The sequence below is a fragment of the Oryx dammah genome, unplaced genomic scaffold, assembly GCF_014754425.2.
Source record: "Oryx dammah isolate SB20612 unplaced genomic scaffold, SCBI_Odam_1.1 HiC_scaffold_9, whole genome shotgun sequence".
In the NCBI taxonomy this organism is placed as follows: domain Eukaryota; kingdom Metazoa; phylum Chordata; class Mammalia; order Artiodactyla; family Bovidae; genus Oryx; species Oryx dammah.
In genome coordinates, this window is record NW_024070193.1 from 7,223,935 (window position 1) to 7,242,573 (window position 18,639).

The 18,639-nt window shown below is 51.9% G+C and overlaps 2 protein-coding genes across 7 annotated transcripts in view; one reads left to right on the top strand and one right to left on the bottom strand.

Moving 5' to 3' along the window:
• Positions 1–18,639, bottom strand: part of FYCO1 (FYVE and coiled-coil domain autophagy adaptor 1) — a 79,474-nt gene that overhangs the window by 18,307 nt on the left and 42,528 nt on the right. For 5 of the 6 annotated variants that reach the window (XM_040246796.1, XM_040246792.1, XM_040246794.1 and 2 more), the window contains exon 15: positions 2,423–2,518. The exons of the other annotated variant lie outside the window; for it this stretch is intronic. In XM_040246796.1, coding sequence (XP_040102730.1) covers positions 2,423–2,518 — 96 coding nt within the window. The remainder of the gene's footprint in view (positions 1–2,422; positions 2,519–18,639) is intronic. 6 annotated transcript variants of the gene reach the window in all.
• Positions 8,507–14,482, top strand: CXCR6 (C-X-C motif chemokine receptor 6). The gene is made up of 2 exons (XM_040246798.1): positions 8,507–8,642; positions 12,040–14,482. Exon 2 carries the CDS (start codon positions 12,061–12,063, stop codon positions 13,081–13,083), a length of 1,023 nt encoding a protein of 340 aa, XP_040102732.1. The 5' UTR covers positions 8,507–8,642; positions 12,040–12,060; the 3' UTR covers positions 13,084–14,482.

Below are 18,639 nucleotides of genomic sequence, written 5' to 3' on the forward strand. Positions count from 1 at the left end.
CACCTCATGCGAAGAGTTGACTCACTGGAAAAGACTGATGCTGGGAGGGATTGGGGGCGGGAGGAGAAGGGGACGACAGAGGATGAGATGGCTGGATGGCATCACTGACTCGATGGACGTGAGTCTGAGTGAACTCTGGGGGTTGGTGATGGACAGGGAGGCCTGGCGTGCTGCAATTCATGGCGTCGGAAAGAGTCAGACATGACTGAGCAGCTGAACTGAACTGAACTGAAGGCTGTATATTGTCACCCTGGTTATTTAACTTATATGCAGAGCACATCATGAGAAAGCACAAGCTAGAATCAAGATTGCTAGGAGAGATATCAATAACCTCAGATATGCAGATGACACCACCCTTATGGCAGAAAGTGAAGAGGAACTAAAAAGCCTCTTGATGAAAGTGAAAGAGGAGAGTGAAAAAGTTGGCTTAAAGCTCAACATTCAGAAAACGAAGATCATGGCATCTGGTCCCATCACTTCATGGCAAATAGGTGGGGAAACAGTGGAAACAGTGACAGACTGTTTTTGGGGGGGCTCCCAAATCACTGCAGATGGTGACTGCAGCCATGAAATTAAAAGACGCTTACTCCTTGGAAGAAAAGTTATGACCAACCTAGACACCATATTAAAAAGCAGAGACATTACTTGCCAACAAAGGTCCATCTAGTCAAAGCTATGGTTTTTCCAGCAGTCAATGTACTGATGTGAGAGTTGGACTATAAAGAAGGCTGAGTGCCAAAGAATTGATGCTTTTGAACTGTGGTGATGGAGAAGACCCTTGAGAGTCCCTTGGACTGCAAGGAGATCCAACCAGTCCATTCTGAAGGAGATCAGTCCTGAATATTCATTGGAAGGACTGATGCTGAAGCTAAAACTCCGGTACTTTGGCCACCTGATGTGAAGAGCTGACTCATTTGAAAAGACCCTGATGCTGGGAAAGATTGAGGGCAGGAGGAGAAGGGGATGACAGAGGATGAGATGGTTGGATGGCATCACCGACTCAATGGGCATGAATTTGAGTAGACTCCAGGAGTTGGTGATGGGACAGGGAGGCCTGGCGTGCTGTAGTCCATGGGGTCTCAGCGTCAGACACAACTGAGCGACTGAACTGAACTGATAGAAAAAAAAAAAGGTCTTGTCCAATATTAACAGTTTTCAAGAATCTGAGAGTAGGCAGAGGGGTCTATTGTGGAAAAGTGGTCTCATAAGCTGGAGATCTTGTTGCACCACTCACTCTGACAGGATGCCCCACCAATGCTGGGTCATTTCATTATTTTACGTTCCAGAATTCTGCCCTTGCACCCAGTGACCTGCACTGTGCCCTTAATCTTTTTTCACTTTCTAGACCTCAACTGCTCACTGAGAGGACAATACTCAGTCTCGCTAAGGGAGATGCTAATGAGAAGATAGTAAGGGTTTGCCATCTCTGCTCAAATGTAATCTTAAAAAAGTCTGTTGTTTACAGTACTCACATTACAAACGTAAATTCTACTGGTCTCCCTACTTCCGTCCCTGCAGAGTCATTCTTCACATGGCAACCAGAGTGACTCTGTTTTTAACATAAGTTAGGTCAAGTCATGCTTCTAACCCAAATCTAATTTAAAGCTCCTATTTCCCTCAGATTAAAAGTCCTTACAATGGCCCAGAAGGCCTGGTGCGATGTGGGTCCTGTCTCCTCCTTACCCAGTCTCTCTCCTGCTTTCTGCTCCAGCCACACTGGCCCTTCCTGGATTCCTTGAATATACACCAGACACCATCCTGCCTCAGGGTCTGTGTACTGACTGTTGCCTCCGCCTGAATGGTGTTCCCTCACATTTCTGCATGGCAACTCCTTCAAGTCTTACCTTCTTAGTGTTTTCTATTTAAAATTGAGGGGTCCTTTTCTTTTCCACAGTAAGCACCACCTTGTAACATACACAGGGACAGAAGTGCAGGAAGAATGGCTACAAGAGGACAGGGAAGCCTTCCAGGGTGATGGGACTGTTCTATATCTGCACTCTGATACCACGGAGGGGGCAGTCATTTTTCTTTTCTGGATCAAGGTTTCCTCTTTGGCAGAACGGGGAGTGGAGCTGGCTGGGCACGGGGGCCTGAGACTGTATAAGCCTCTGGCCCAGCAGGACGTGTGGGCTGCCAGACAGTCAGTGACTACACCGTATCATCTGTCTAAATCCAAGCACTGTGCACTATAAACGGGAAATCTTACTGTATATACATCTTACCAAAAAAACGAAGAAGAAGAAAGGGAAAAAGAAAAAGTAGCGCACACCTGAAAGCCACCGTGGGTGCCCAGTCCGAGCACAGGGGTGTTTTCTGAGGGGCGTGGAAAGGCCAGGCCTCCTCTGACGCTCCTCCTCTCCTCCCCAGCTGTGACCTCCGGCCCCCACCACCCCAGCAAGGCCAGCTAGGGCCCATGACTTACATCAGTTCTCCCGACTTCAGCAAGCAGATTTCAGAATCCTGCCCCATGGGCATGTCTTCAGCATCCTCAGGGGTGAGCGAGGTGGACGTGGTGTCCCTGAAATGTCACAAACACAGCCAGCTAGCTGTCAGCACATAGGCCCGCAGTCTTGCTGGAGTCCAGCAGCCATGCCCAGAATACACAGGGAGCCCTTCCAATCATGGACGCCGGGACAGAGCCCGCAGACCCTGTGTCTGGGGAGCCACGGGGGCCAGGCTAGGCCGGGCAGGAAGGCGAGGTGCAGGGGGACAGCAGGGCCACAGTGATCTCCCCAGTGCCTGACCGGCACAAATGGGCCGCCCTCCTCTCCCACGCCAGCAGAGTTACAGCCGTGGGGCGAGTGCCCAGCACCATGGATGCCAACTTCACAGCGCCTATCCCTGACTCCACGAGCCTGCTCTGGCCCTTCCCCGAGGAACACGGACAGGGTGAAGGCCAGGAAGCGGCACGGGCCGAGAGGGAGGTGGTGGAGGCCCCCTCGTATAAGGGGGGCAGACCCATGCCACATCTCTTCCCTCCCATCATGGTCTGCTGTCCAGAGAACCAGCTGCTGGAGCTGCCTGGCAGGAAAGCGGTTCCCAAAGTGTGCTCTGTGGAACACCAGTGCCTGGGGAGGGGAACCCCATACTCTTTCTCCGAAACTCAAGGCATTTTTACACAGTAAATTCAAGGCTCTGAAATGTCCTGCAGTAAAGGCACCTCCTAAATTTTAAATTTAGCGTTCCCACAGAACGTTTTTAAACCCTACTGAGTTGCCGCTCCTTGGCGCGTACTGTCTAAGATGTCAATGGCCACAGTCACTGATGGGGACACAGAGGCCTCACTGGCTCTCATGCGGCTCTGGGGGCAGGAATGTCTGTGCAACACGCAGTGCACTGCAGTAACCACGACACACTGGGAGTTTGGGAGGGGTGCCCGGTGCCTCCCCCAGGGGCTGACACACACAGCAGCCACTGCCCACTCCCACCCTCCGCGCTCCTGCACCGCATACTCATCCCCACCCTGGTCACAGCCCCGGTCACGCTGGGCCTTGCCCATCTGCAGGGGTCTCATCTCCCCCTGGCCCACAAGATCTTGCAAACAGGGGCTGCAGCGGGACTGTCCCTGCCCCAAAGACAGGCCACAGCTGTCTGCAGGAATCAAAGCACATCCATGATACTTGCAAAGAAATACACATGGGGGACTGAATTGTCAGTGTGTAAATTCAGGATGAGAGGGCAGAGGGAAAGCTGACGAAGTCAAGAGAAGAATCAGGGACAGATCCCGAAGAAGGAAGTCTCCGAGTGGCTCACGGGAGCCACACCTGAGGCCAACCCGCAGCCCCTTCACCTTGAACGGGATCCTCTCACATGAAGCAGACTGCAGCCTGCCAGCTTACACAGCCTCTCTCTCTGGAGGACAGCCCGGCACAAGAGGGGCCTCTCCTCTCAGGAGACCTCTGCACAAGAGACCTGGCTTCCTTCAGACAGCTGGACGCCACACCTGCCCCCCACAAGGCTGGGCCGCTGCTCGCCCCACTATACGGCCCCAACTCCCCTCCCCACTCCTGTCTACTGCTGGGGGGGGCTGCTGACTGTGGCAGGCTGCTCAGGGCGCTGCTGTGAGGGGTGCAGGTGGTGGCTGGCATGGAGGGGGCCTCCAGAGCTCCCGAGATAATCAGACAGCCACTAGCGCCCAGGTGTCTGGCCGGGGGATGTTTGTGCCGTCTCCATCAACCCATGATAGGTGGGAGAGCTTGTCCGCAGACACCCTGCCCTCGGGTCTGAGTGCCCTGAGGTCCGAGCAGTGGGCGCCCTCAGGCTGGGGCGAGGAGTGGATCCAGAGGGAGTATGGCTTGTGTGTGTGAGAGAGAGGGGGGCACGCAGGTGGAAGGGGTAGGCATCATTCAAGGTGGTTCGTCTTGGCTTTATGACCAACTCTGACTCTGGATGAGCCACTTCCTTCTCCATGTTTTCCTCTCTAAAAGGGAGGAGATGGAACCAGCTGGACCCCAGTTCTGCTGGCTTACAAAAGCTGTAAGTTTCAAAGGACTTGGAGAAGGCATTTTACTGGCCGGGAGGAGCCGGGCTCGACCTGGCGAGCACTGTTTCCAGGGAAGGTGCAGCAAGAACATGTCCTGAAGTGTCTGCTGCCACCAAGGGCAAACCTGTCACTCCTCTTCCTCCTTGGCCCAGCCCACCTCTGACCTCCTCCCTGTCCAACACCTCCTTCCTGTTCATCGTTCACCCACTGGCTTCCAGATTCCCACACTGCCATCACAGAATGTTAGTGCAAGAAGCAGCTTTAGGAATCATCCAGTCCAACTTCCACTTAATAGCTGGGGAAGCAGAGGGACAGGGGAGAGGAGCTGGGAGTCCCAGCGCCAGTCAGCCTGTCTCGTTTCATTTGCTCTCAACCTTGTCCAAAGTGAAGTACCATAAATGAGAGAGATAAATAACATATGCAAAACGAATGCTGAAAACTGTCGTTCGTTCTCTCAGTTTTCCTGCACTAAGAATAAAAGACATCAGAGGACTTCCCCAAGGGGCTAAGACTTCACCTTCTGATGCAGGAGGCACGGGTTCAACCCCTAATTGGGGAACTAAGATCCCACATGCCATGTAATAATGGTGCTAGAAGAAAATCTGAATACCCCTATGCAAAAGGGCCGTGACGACAACTGATCATACTTTGCACCACATACAAGAGATTAACTCAGAAATGGATCACAGACCTAAATGTAAAAACGAGAAAATAATTTTTAAAAAAGAAAAAGCCAAACGATTAAAAAAATAATAATAAGTGAATAAATAAAAGATGCCGGGACTTCCCTGGTGGTCCAGTGGTAGCGACTCTCTGCTCCCACTGTAGGAGGTACAGGTTCAATCCCTGGTTGGGGAACTAAGATCCCACAAGCTGTGGGGTGCGATAAAAAAAAAAAAGTCTTAATCTATTATTTCTTCTCCTCCTCCATCTCCTCACCTCTCTGACCATCATGACACAGACAACCTGATTACCTGCATGTATTACCAGACTAGATCCCAAGACCCTTGCCAGTCCTGGCTGAGGCCCCGTGTCGGGGAGCTCTGTGACGGGCAGGGGTGGGGTGGGTGGGGGAAGGGAGAGTGTGCATGGGTGGGTGATGCAGTCTCAAAGGCGATGATTAGGGACACAGACTTTCCTTTCAATGGCTCTTCAAACTGTGGGTTACAACCCAATCAGTGAGTTGTGAATCAGCTGAGTAAGTTATGATGCGTATTAAAATAAAATAGAAAATGTCAACACATTTTTGCATCACATTGCATGTAGTAAGGATAAGCATTATTGTTTTTAAGAGGCTCTTGTTTGACCTTATGTCTACACAGATACACACCTGGGTAGTCATGTAAATTTCTGCCTGTGGGACGCAGCAGAAAATGTTCAAGCAACTCTGCTGGAAGATGTCAAGGGATTTGGAAGTTTGAGGACAGGGAACAAATGCAAGGCCACTAGGGGGCACCCTCTCTCCTTTTGTTGCCACTGAGCTGTCTCAGAAAAGCTCACTGTCCACAGGTGACTTTCCTCCTCCCCTTGCTCTGACCGTGGGAGCCAACTGCTAGCTATGGTGGCCTCTTGTGGCTGATGGCACGTCACCCCATCCTGTCCATCTGCGTTTCCGTCCCTGAGCCTGCGGTCAGTCGAGAGGAACCTGTACTGAGGCATGTATATCTGTCACCTTGCCCTCATAGGGGTGGTCATCTTGGGCACCCCTGCCACATTTGGCCTGGGCACCTGCCTTGCACACAGCCAATGTGGTTTCTGTCCCTAATGTCCTCAAGGACATGAGCAAGGCTCATTCCACTTCAGAAGCAAGCAAGAATGAACTGGTGACCACAGGCAAAGACGCTGAGGAAGTCTCCAGCAAGGTGGTCCAGGGTCCACGCCTGCCTGGACGAGGGGTCACAGTGGGGCTCTGTCCAGCTCAGTATCTGCAGCTGGAATCTACAGTATTTTCCTGTCACAAATCAAAACGCCTCAACCACTTGCTTCTTTAACTTCAATTCTGCCAATTGCCCAAGGAGCAGACTCCTGGCCGCTCAGGTTGTCTGAGGAAGGCATGGAGCCTAGAGAGCCTCCTGGCCTGTGTGTCCTGCTGACAGCCTTCTTCAGAGGGCCCCACCTGCCCCTCCGCCAGGCCAGGCCAGCAGTAGGAGTGCTGCTCTGCCTGTTACACGGGGCCTCCTGTGAACTGGAGAGGTCTCTGCTTTACAACTGCTCTGCCCAGTAGAGTACAGTACAGTACCACTGGCCTCATGTGGCTGCTTAAATTCATCAGAATTAAAACAAAACTCAAAGCCTGGCTCCATGGTTTCAGTGGCAACACTCCAAGTGTCTGATACCTACACTTGCCTGTTGGACACATGGACACAGGGCACGTTCAGTTCCAGAAGGCTCTGCTGAACAGCTCGGGTCTGGAAGGAGAGGCTAAGCCACACGGTGGGCCACATTCACTGTGGGGCTTGGGCGCATCTTTTCACTTGACTTTTAAATTCTTACCAGTTTTTCTTTTGGTTTTGGCTTCCTTTTTGCTGAAAAACCAAGTGAAGAAGGGCACTTCTGGTTTTGATGTCTGATTACTTGGTAAATATGCAGACCCACATCCCTGTCCTCACCACTGACCCGCCGCCTGCTGCCCTCTGGGTAGACTGCTTTTCTCAGGGTCTTTCCACTCATCTTCCACAGCCCCCACCACCCACCACCGCCTGACAGTTACTCCTCTCCCAGCAGCCACTGCCCCATCCCTGGTCCCAGAGCTGCTGCCGGAACCAGGGCTCTGGCTCCAGAATGTCAGGTGTTCAGAAAAAGGGAATGGGTCAAGAGTCTGACCCCAAGAGAGCCTGCGGTGGGCACAGCTGCCACGTCCCTTTCATTCTTCCCTGATTCTGCTCAGGAACTGTTTGCATGATCTGGGAGAAAACCCGAGACATATGATTGGGTACTTGCCGTCAAGAAGTTCACTTTTGTTTCAAAGACAAGCAACCGACACTCCAAACTGGAAGACAACAGAAATAAAATTCTGGCCCTCAAACTGTGGGGGGGCTCTGACTTAGTTGTGAGTTTTCCACTGGAGAACTCTCCACTGGAGAATGCTTATGACAAGTAGAGTCATGCTCTCTCTGAGATACACATCTCCCCTCCCTCCCAGGCATGGGTGCGGTCACGGAGGGCACCGGGCTGCTTCTCCCCAGGGAGGACGTGCTGAGGGGGACAAGCACAGCCAAGTTAGTGTGTCTGACCAGGTTCAGGCCCTTCTGTCATCATCCCGTGAACTGGGCCTAAGTGACACGGTTGGCTTGTCACTGGGAGGAACTCATCTCTCAAAGCTCAGAGACTCCAAAATGTGAGGCTGGCTCCCTGTGAAGGGATGTCTTGTTGAGAGAGATAGGTCCTTCAGGATTTGGTTCAGCCTGTTCACTGGTGACCCTAGCCGTGAGAAGCAGGGTGGTGAGCACCACCTGAGTGGAGTGGGTTTAGGAGGCAGGGTGACATCAGGCCCTCTGGCAGACCCATCTCTAGAAGCCATCTGGCCCACTGGCCTGGCGATGATAGACATGCGGCCTTGCATCCTGGCAGTGGCAGTTACTGGCTGTGAGTCCATGAGGGTTGTTCTCTGGCTATGGTCCTCTGTATTCCCATCTATGAAATGGGATAATACCTGCTTGCAGGGTTGCCATGGGGATCAGGCCTGTCATGTATGTTGGAGGTGCACACACAGAACCCAGGCCATAGCATCAACTTTGCATTGGTCTAGACCCAAACTGCTCCAAAGGAACATATGACTAGTGGATAAAATAATTTTAGGGTATAAATGCCACCACCTTCAGTGGACTACCAGTGCCAGACCTGCGCATGGCTCCCCTTTGGTTTACAAATTAAAACCCTCTCAGATCCTGGTAAAAGGGTAAGACCCCAGCCAGGATGCGGGGGTTGTGCAGCATCGGAGCCACTGCTTTGTCTCTCTGACCCCTAAATTACACGGGTGCGGGCTGGGTCATGTGGATTCTGACCTGCAAGATGGGGAAGGGCTGGGTCTCCTAACATCACCAACTGAGGACTCTTCACAATCACTCAACGGAAACCCGGACCACATCAGAGACAAAGGCAGACCTTGCTGCTGTGAGCAACCTCGTCTGGTTAACAAACTGAAAGAGCAGCTCTACCGGTGAGTCATTTCTCTTTTCTTTATCGTTAGAAAAGGGGCTAACCCCACGTTTTGGGGGGATTCTCAGACTCCTGCCACAGCGTGGTACAGTCAAGTGCCTGGATTTTCAAGCTCAACTGCTCTTGGCTCAAACTCCAGCTCAGCCACTTGCTGCCAGAGGGCTAGAGTAGAGGACTGTGACTTAATCTGTTTCTGTAATATGATGCTGATAACATGATGTGCCTACAGTGTGGGAGACCTGGGCTCAACCCCTGGGTCGGGAAGATCCTCTGGAGAAGGAAATGGCTACCCACTCCAGTACTCTTGCCTGGAGCATCCCGTGGACGGAGGAGCCTGGTAGGCTACAGTCCAGGGGGTCGCAAAGTGTCGGACACGACTGAGAGACTAAACTAAAAAACCAAACATGCTGCTGATAGGAATGGCGGAATCACACCTCCCCTAGGAGTTTGTTCACTGGCTAATCTCTTTTCCCCCCTTTTTTTTTTTTCATTTCTTTCCCTTTTTATAGGACCGTTGTTATCTTAGCTTATGGTTTACTTTCTTTTCTCCACGTACATCAATACACAACTGTAATAGCTTTTGAAAATACAGAAAACTCTAAATGAGGAAGGGAAATAAGTCACTACTAATTCTACCAGTCAGGGGTGAACTGCTGATAAAATGTAATTTCTGTTCGTTTTAAAAAAAATTTTGTCAAAACCATAGAGCTTATCGTAGGTTCTTAAACAAGGTCCATAGAGTATGGAACAGAGGGATGTAGAGTTCATGAACCCCTGCAATTGCAGGCATGTACGTACATCATCCCTGAGGGAAACGACGTGCAGCTTCTAGGAGACTCTCAAAGCGGTTTCTGATCACAGCGGGTTGAGATCAGGATCAGTTTCACATGCACTCTGTCATCTATTCGTTGTAAGAGTAACAGCCAAATAGTATTTTGCATATCTACTTTGTGCTTACATTGTTTTGAGCAATTAAATGTATTTTTTTGGGGGGGGGGCAGAAATTGGGAGACTGGGATTCACATATACACACTACTATATAGCTGTATAGCACACGGAATTCTACTCAATACCCTGTAATGGCCTACATGGGGAAAGAATCTAGAGAAAAAGAGCAGACATACGTATATGTGTAACTGACTCACTCTGCTGCCCAGCTGAGTCTAACGCCACACAGTGAGTCGACTATGCTCCAGTAAAAACAATGTCTAATGCACTGTATTTTCCAAGGTCAAGGGTGCTTCCTAAATGTTCCAGTCATATTCTATTTTATGCCTAGGTTATATTTTCGTTATTTATTATCACATATTTACTATTTCCAAAGTTGGATATATTATTATTTTTAAAATTTTCACAAATCAATCTAGGACTTTGGTTAGAGAAAATAAAGAAACGAGTACTTTTAACATTTCTAGAAGGGAAAGTAATTTTTAATACTCCATCTGCACATAACTGTGCATTCCCAATCTGTGAGATACTCTTTAAATTTACCAACTGTTACAAATGAATTTGCATGGGTCCTCTGAGGAAACTGCAATGCAGGGAAGAGTAAGTCAAGCAATAATGGAGATGTGACATTACTTTCAATGTCATGTTCTAAATGATAAATGTTTTTGCCCCCATGTGAAGCAGTAACACAGACACATGATCGTTGGACCCAACTTAACCTACAGCCCAGAGACGGTGGGGCACAACGCCGCCAGGCTGGCCTTTCACTCTTAGAGCCAACGGTTTGTGGTCCAGGAGGAGGGACTTAGCACTAAGCAGTCCTAGCCCAAAGGCAAGGTCCTTTCTTGGAGGAGGAGGGTGCTTTGACCCCATGAACAACCAAGGTGGTAGCACTAAGGTGGACATCCCTTCTAGTCAGTACCCAGCATGGGGAAAAGTCGTCTCTGAGGAGGCCGAAAGGAGAAATCATCTCTCTTGCACCCTCTTGTCTGGCCGGTTGATATTCTGTCTTTGCTGGATGAAGGCCTGTTTTTCTTAAAGCTCTCCTTGAGGTGCCAGTGGGTTAGGGCACTAGTCACTGCAGGAGGCCCTGCATGCTCAGTGTCTGCGGGTCACTGACCTGCGGGGGACTGACCTGACCCCCCCAAGGCTGATGCTGCCAACGCTGCCCCTGCTCCCGCACCAGACTACGTCACCCCTAGGGCTGGTCCGTGGTCCCCAGCGGGGTCACAGGGCCCAGAGCAGGGTCCCAGGTGGGGATTATCTTGAAGGGCTAGGACCCCCAGGCAAGACAGACAGCTATTTGGTCTCTGCTATAAGCAGCCCCACTGCAAGCCTGGCCATCGGCCCTGTTTGTGGCTGCCCATCCCCCTGACATCCCATTTCCATCAGCTCTTCTGTTTGTTAAAGGAGATCCCTCAGCCCTACACATTTGGTTGTAAAAGCTAGAGCAATGTTCCCTTCTCAGGTAATCTACCCTGAAGAGATTCCTAGAGATCAAAGAGGCCCTGAGGGTGAAATATCATACACAGACAAGCAAGGGGAAGGCTGGGGTTGGGCGTGAGGAGAACCGCCCAGTTCCCTGGGCAGGAAGCCACTCCGCCAAAGCACTGGGCAGCCTGGGCTGTTCCCCGACCTGTCTCCCCATCACAGGAGGATGAGGCAGGATGAACAGGCCACCTGGGGCAGAAAGGACCAAACTCCTCTTGCTTTCCAGGCCCATCAAGGTGGACCCCCTCTAAGGGGGATATTGCCATAGCTTCACAATTCCAGGTCCAGGGGTCAACCTCACAAAACAGGGGGCACAGGCTGGGTGGGTACCTGCTGTGAGGCCCAGGCAGAGGAAGACAGCCTCCCCACGGAAAACCAGTGCAGTCCTTCCAAAAGGACACGGTTCCCATTTCACCGTGTGATGGCCTCTACTTCCAAGGCCATTCAGCACAGGATTTTCTGGAATGTGGGTGGGGTCCTGAGAACTCTACGGCAAGTTAAACTGCTGAGCAGTTTCCTCTCAGAACAGGCTGCCCTCAGTATCCTGAGCTGTTACCCAGCAGAACACTGGGAACGTTTAGAAGCGGACTATTTGCCCCCTACATGTGGGCAACAGGGCAGTGGGAAGACAGGAGGGGGCTTCCTAGGAGGCACCAGTGGTAAAGAGCCCGTCTGCTAATGCAGGAGACTTAAGAGATGCAGGTTCGATCCCCAGGTGGGGAAGATACCCTGGAGAAGGAAATGGCAACCCACTCTAGTATTCTTGCCTAGAGAATCCCATGGACTAAGGAGCCTGGTGGGCTACAGTCCACAGGGTTGCAAAGTGTCAGACATGACTGAAGTGACTTAGCATACATACACGCACATTTGCCCCCTGAATGTGGGCAGTGGGACAGTGGGAGGACAGGAGGGGTCACCCTCAACCCAAATGCATGTAATTCCTGTGGTCTGACTCCCAGGGGTCCAGCAGAACAGACGACATGGCTGAGTATAACTACGAAGACCTCGGGTTCTTCAATAGTTCCAACGACAGCAGCCAAGGGCACCAAGACTTCCTGCAGTTCAGCAAGTTCTTCCTGCCGTGCATGTACGTGGTGGTGTTCACCTGCGGCCTGGTGGGAAACTCCTTGGTGCTGGTCATCTACGTCTTCTACCAGAAGCTGAAGAGCCTGACGGATGTGTTCCTGATGAACCTGCCCCTGGCTGACCTGGTGTTCGTCTGCACTCTGCCCTTCTGGGCCTATGCAGGCATCCACGAGTGGGTCTTTGGCAGCGTCGTGTGCAAAGCCCTGCTGGGCATCTACACGCTGAACTTCTACACGTCCATGCTCATCCTCACCGGCATCACCGTGGACCGCTTCATGGCGGTGGTGCGGGCCACCAAGGCCTACAACCAGCAAGCCAAGCGCATGGCCTGGGGCAAGGCCATCTGCTCGTCCATCTGGGTGGTTTCCCTGCTGGTTTCCTTGCCGCAGGTCATCTACGGCAACGTCCTTTACCACGACAGGCCCTTGTGCGGTTATCACGAGGAGATTTCCTCCATGGTGCTGGCCATGCAGATGACCCTGGGGTTCTTCCTGCCGCTGCTTGCCATGATCGTCTGCTACTCGGTCATCATCAAGACCCTGCTTCAGGCTCGAGGCTTCCGGAAGCACAAGTCTCTGAAGATCATCTTCCTGGTGGTGGTGGTGTTCCTGCTGACCCAGACGCCCTTCAACCTCGTGAAGCTCATCCGCAGCACGAGCTGGGAGTACCACACCATGACCAGCTTCCACTACGCCATTGCGGTGACAGAGGCCATTGCCTACCTGCGTGCCTGCCTTAATCCTGTGCTCTATGCCTTTGTTGGCCTCAAGTTTCGAAAGAATTTCTGGAAGCTCGTGAAAGACGCAGGCTGCCTCCCTTACCTGGGTGTCTCAGGCCAACACACGTGTTCGGAGGACACTTCCAGGAGTGCTTCAGCCTCTCACAACGTGGAGGCCACCAGCATGTTCCACCTGTAGGGCTCGGGGAGGCTCCCGGACGTCACGGGAGCACGGCTGTCTTCTGGATGAGGCAGGCTTTGTGTATAGCATGCGCATCCTCACGGAGAGGTTACCCAGTGCCGCAGCTGGGTCGGGCTGCTGCTTCTCAGGCATGAACAGATCTGCTTTTTCACAGGCTAGCCAAAGCTCAAAGGGGAGTCTGAAAGCTGCGCGGGCTTTCCTTCCTCCACCCCAACAAAACTGATGCCAGGAAATGACATGTGACTCTCAAGGCCCCAGGTTCTCCTTCACCGAGAATGGGACTGGGACAGAGCTGAAGAGGGGGCGTGGCCAACAAAGGTCTGGAAGGCAGGCAAGAGTCTGGGGTTCCAAGCTCCAAAACCTTTTCTGATGGCTGGTAAGCAGGGGACATTAGAGCAGCCATGAAAACCAGCGCTCATCTTGGCGTCTTAGACCTTCATCACCAAGTGCTGACAGAAATGAGCTCAGGTTCTGTCACATCTTTGGGGTTTCGTTTTTATAGAGATAGATGGTTAATCCTGCTATCTTTGCTTGAGCCTGGAAGGACTAGCACCGGGAAACACGAATGGGCCGAAGCAAAATAGGGTCGGCTGAAGATTCCAGTGGGCCACAGAAGGCTAGAAAAATGTGCAAAGTTGGGTGAAGACTGTCAGGAGTCTAAGCAGTACTTCTGAAATGGATCCTCAGTGGGTTTGCTCTTAAAATCTGAATTATTCAATGCATCACATACAAATCACGTATAAATGTATATGTTATACACACACATGCATATCAAATAGCACATGATTTTTATGACTGAGAAATAAAACTTTTAAAATGTCTCCAAACTACTTTTACTCTCAGGCACATTCTACCTTAATGCAGTGTTCCTGAATAAAACAAAGGTGATCACTCGTGGGCTCAGAGCACAGGAAATAGGTTTAGGACTATCAGCTTTGAGGGCACTGCTCTACTGAAACACCAATGGCAACAAGCCAGTTTCTTCGCTGTGGCTTCTAACCTCCTGCCCAGCGCGAGAGGAGCCTCCGCAGTGTGGTCACGGGATGAGACAGGGTTTTAAATGTCAGCCACTTGTTTGCGTATGTTGATTGTACCCCAGCACCTGCTCAACAGGCTTAAAGTGGCCTTTTTGGCTCACATGTTGCAAAACCACTCACTGAAACATGGAGAATACTTTGAGGACAGCTAGAGAGAGACCTTGGGGAGGGGGTCAGAACAGGCTGAACAGTGAGGTTTTGAGGCCTGGGCAGACCTGAGTCACGGGCTGGTAAGACCAGCTGCACACTGCTCCGTCACTTCAGTGGTGTCCGACTCCTTGCAACCCCATGGACCAGGGCCCGCCAGGCTCCTCTGTCCATGGGAAGCTCCCGCAAGAATACTAGAGGGGGTTACCATGCCTTCCTCTGGGAGATCTTCCTGACCCAGGGATCGAACCTGTGTCTCCTGCATTGAAGGGTAGATTCAATTCTTTACCACTGAGCCACTGGGTTAAGACCAGTTGGTAATGTCTTAGTCACTTCCACTTTGGTGCAGCGTGTTCCGCAACAGTGTCGCCTCTTAGGCCGGCATGCGGAGGGCTGGAGACACACCAAACACTTAGCACCCTTTGCATTTGTGGGAGGAGGGCCCCCAAACGGTGGCAGTGCATTGGTGAGGCGTGGGAGGAGGCGCTTCGTGCCTTGCAGAGGTGCAGGGCATGGCCCAGCTGTGTAAAGGCTTGGCCTGCAGGGCCCACAGGGCCCCACCAACTGTTTCATAAACACGCTAAATGCACCCATGGGGAGAGCTGCTTTACAGAGAGGGCAGGAGAGCAGAGAGCTCTGCTCAGGCCACAGAGACCATCTAGTACTCTGTAAACACCACAAGCTGACCTTTTCACTGTGACAAGGCTGAACTGACCTTTAACCTGTTTATGTTGGTTTCAGAGAGGTGGGGGTTGGTCAGCCTCCTCTGTGCAGTCACCTTAATGCCAAGCACTTATGCTAGGGAGGCCACGAGCCCCTGGCCTCCCCAATAATACTCCAGAACAAGAGGCAGAGTCCCTAACTGGGAAGGAATGGGTGAAGTGTCTGGCCCAGTTTAGGGCCTCTGACCACACAGAGGAAAGTAGTGTGGTGCGGGGGGAAAGGCAGGGCTCTGGGGTGACTCAGATCCTGCTTCAAGGACAGCTTCATGTCTGTGCACCACCCCCACCCCTGCCCAAGCCTGTTTCACCAACCGTACCCCTGGCTGATGACGCCCTCTGTCCAGGAGCGCTGGGAGGCGGTGACCACGTGCTCGGAGCCGTGCTGGGGGCGGCCACTCAGGCAACGGAGGGGCGGCTGCTGGGACCGCTGGGTCCTCCCCTCCCGAGTGCCGGCCTGGCTGAGTCAAACGAGATGAGTCGCCTCAGGCCACATGCCACCCCAGGCCTGTTATGTGCCCTCTGTCCAGGCTCCCCGCAAAAAGGTTCTGCACTGGCCCTTCCACAGCTGAGGAATATCTGCCTGCCTGTCCTGAGGAAAAGCAAGGCCGCTCCATCTTTTCCCGCTTCTCTGCCTCCCCTGCTTGGGCCCACACTCTGGCCTTACCTGCTGCCCTTGGGAGCAGTGATCATTTCCCCAACCCCCTCCTAGGCACACGCCACTCCGGGCAGCAGACCCTGGCACAGCCCACGGAGCTTCCTGAGGGTTTTCACTCTGTACTTCACTCGTCCACAGGACAGCCCTGTGGAGCACAGGCTCCCTGTCTCAGAGCCACCCTTCCCCTCCCTGTAGCACTTGCCTCTACTCACACCCACTGCTTGACCTAAGGGGCCTGGGGTGCAACTGGAGGAGGTCGGGTGGGCTGTGGCTGCCTTGGGTGAGGCCTCAGGGTCTCCCCTCTCCACTGAGTTCCCTGCACTTGCAGCCCAGGGGCAGGGCGGGGCCACGAGAGAACACAAGCTGACCCAGGGGCTACTTGGAGCCGGAAGCCCGGGATTCTCAGCGAGCGTCCTGCAATGAGGAAATGATGCTGCGGGACAGAAAAATACAGAAGCTGCCTGTCCTGGAGGGGCAGAGGCGGAGCAGAGAGCACCGAGGACGGGGTGCTGGCTCTCCTTGTCCTCTGGGGGCAGCGCCCCTTTTGCGCACCACTCCTTCGTGGCCCATGGTACCCAATGCCCTTTGTTAGGACGTTTGGTACTACCCCATTTTCCGGATAAGCAAACAAGTTCAGAGAGATAACTACTTCACAAAGCACACACAGCAGAGTAAAAACCCTGGTGAAAAATCTCTTTTCTTCCCTCAAACGTTGGCTAAAATGGACGAGGGAACCTGACAACTCTGTACTCATCTGAAGGCAGAGATGCTAGGTTAACCCAAGTGCAGCAAGGCTTTTTGGAAAAGGTCAGCTTTCATTCCAATCCCAAAGAAGGTCAATGCCAAAGATGTTCAAACTACCACACAATTGCACTCATTTCACATACTGGCAAGGTCATGCTCAAAATCCTTCAAGCTAGGCTTCAACAATATGTGAACTGAGAACTTCCAGATGTACGAGTTGGATTTAGAAAAGGCAGAAGAACCAGAGATCAAATTGCCAACATCTGTTGGATCATCAAAAAAGCAAGAGAGTTCCAGAAAAACATCTACTTCTGCTTCATTGACTACACTAAAGCTTCTGACTGTGTGGATGAAAACAAATGGTGGAAAATTCTTAAAGAGATGAGAATACCACACCAGTTTACTTGCCTCCTGAGAAAACTGTGTGGAGGTCAAGAAGCAACAGCTAGAACCGGACATGGAACAACTGACTGATTCAGATTGGGAAAGGAGGATGTCAAGGCTGTATATTGTCACCCTGCTTATTTAACTTCTACGCAGAGTACATCATGTGAAATACTGGGCTGGATGAAGCACAAGCTTGAATTGAGATTGCCAGGAGAAATACCAATAACCTCAGATATGCAGATGACACCACCCTAATGGCAAAAAAGTGAAGAGGAACTAAAAAGCCTCTTGATGAAAGTGAAAGAGGAGAGTGAAAAAGCTGGCTTAAAACTCCACATTCAGAAAACGAAGATCATGGCATCCAGTCCCATCACTTCCTGGCAAATAGATGGGGGAAAAATGGAAACAGTGACAGACTTTATTTTCTTGGGCTCCAAAAACACTGCAGATGGTAACTGCAGCCATGAAGTTAAAAGATGCTTGCTCCTTGGAAGAAAAGCTATGACAAACCTAGATAGTGTATTAAAAGGCAGAGACATTACTTTGCCAACAAAGGTCCATACAGTCAAAGCTATGGTTTTTCTGGTCGTCATGTACGGATGAGGAAGTGGGTCCATAAAGAAGGCAGAGCACCAGAGATTTGATGCTTTTGAATTGTGGTGCTGGAGAAGACACTTAAGAGTCCCCTGGACAGCAAGGAGATCAAACCAGTCGATCCTAAAGGAAATCAACCCTGAATATTCATTGGAAGGACTGATGCTAAAGCTGAAGCTCCAATACTTTGGCCCCTTGATGTGAAGAGACCCTGATTCTGGGCAAGAGTGAGGGCAGGAGGAGAAAGGGGAAAAAGAGGATGAGATAGTGGGTTAGCATCACCCACTCAACGGATATGAGTTTGAGCAAACTCCGGGAGACAGTGAAGGACAGGGAGGCTTGGCGTGCTGTAGTCCATGGCGTCAAACATGACCGAGTGAATGAACAACAACAGGTGGCTTTCTAACCTTAACCATGTTCACCATTTTCTGTTCTCGTTTTGTCTGAAATACCAGGCATTGGATCTCCTGGTTGGTGATAAACCCACAACAGTTCCCCGAAACACTGACCACAGAGCCCCCGTTCTAAAGTAGGTGCTGGCTAAGATACTCTGTGGGTTGGCGCAGTCTCTATAGAGTTTGAACTCAGTAATCCTGGGCATCAGGCAGGATGTTCTTTGGTGAAGACACCTGAGCTACGAGGTACAGCAAACCAGGGCCCATGCAGTAGACACCACAGCGTGATCCTTGACCTCACAGCTCAGGGAAAACATAGCAAAAATAAGGCACCTCCATGGAAGGCTTCCCACATGGTACCCAGCTGCCCCTTATAACACCATGGGAGTGGGTGCGGCTCCAGCTTGTATGTGCCAGGGAGGAAGTTGAGTTCAGGGGCTGTGGTGAACCTAGGGGCGGCAAACCAGGACCTGACCAGGAGCGTCTGACTCTTGAGCTCAAGCTCTTCACTGACATGGTCTGCTCAAGAAGGGGAGGTAGGCCTGGGGGAGGCCAAGAACTCGAGGCCTGCCCTGCTGTGGGCCAAAGGAGCTCTCTTTTCTTCTCAGCCTGCTTCAGGCCTGAGAACAGCTGGGCCTCTCTCAGGGAGATGGCTGAAGGTGGGCCTGGATGACGGTGGAGAGGGGTGTGCATGTCCGCGGGGTCTGGAGAATGTCACCTTCCCACCTGGTGAGGCCTGTGCCCTGGGGCCACGTGCTGGGGACACTCAGAGGCTGCTGAAGGATCAGCAGCCTCCTGCCAGCTCTCCCTGAGCACCTGGGTTCTGGGACCTCTTCCTGTCCTGTCACAGCCAGGGGGCCAGGGCAGACAAT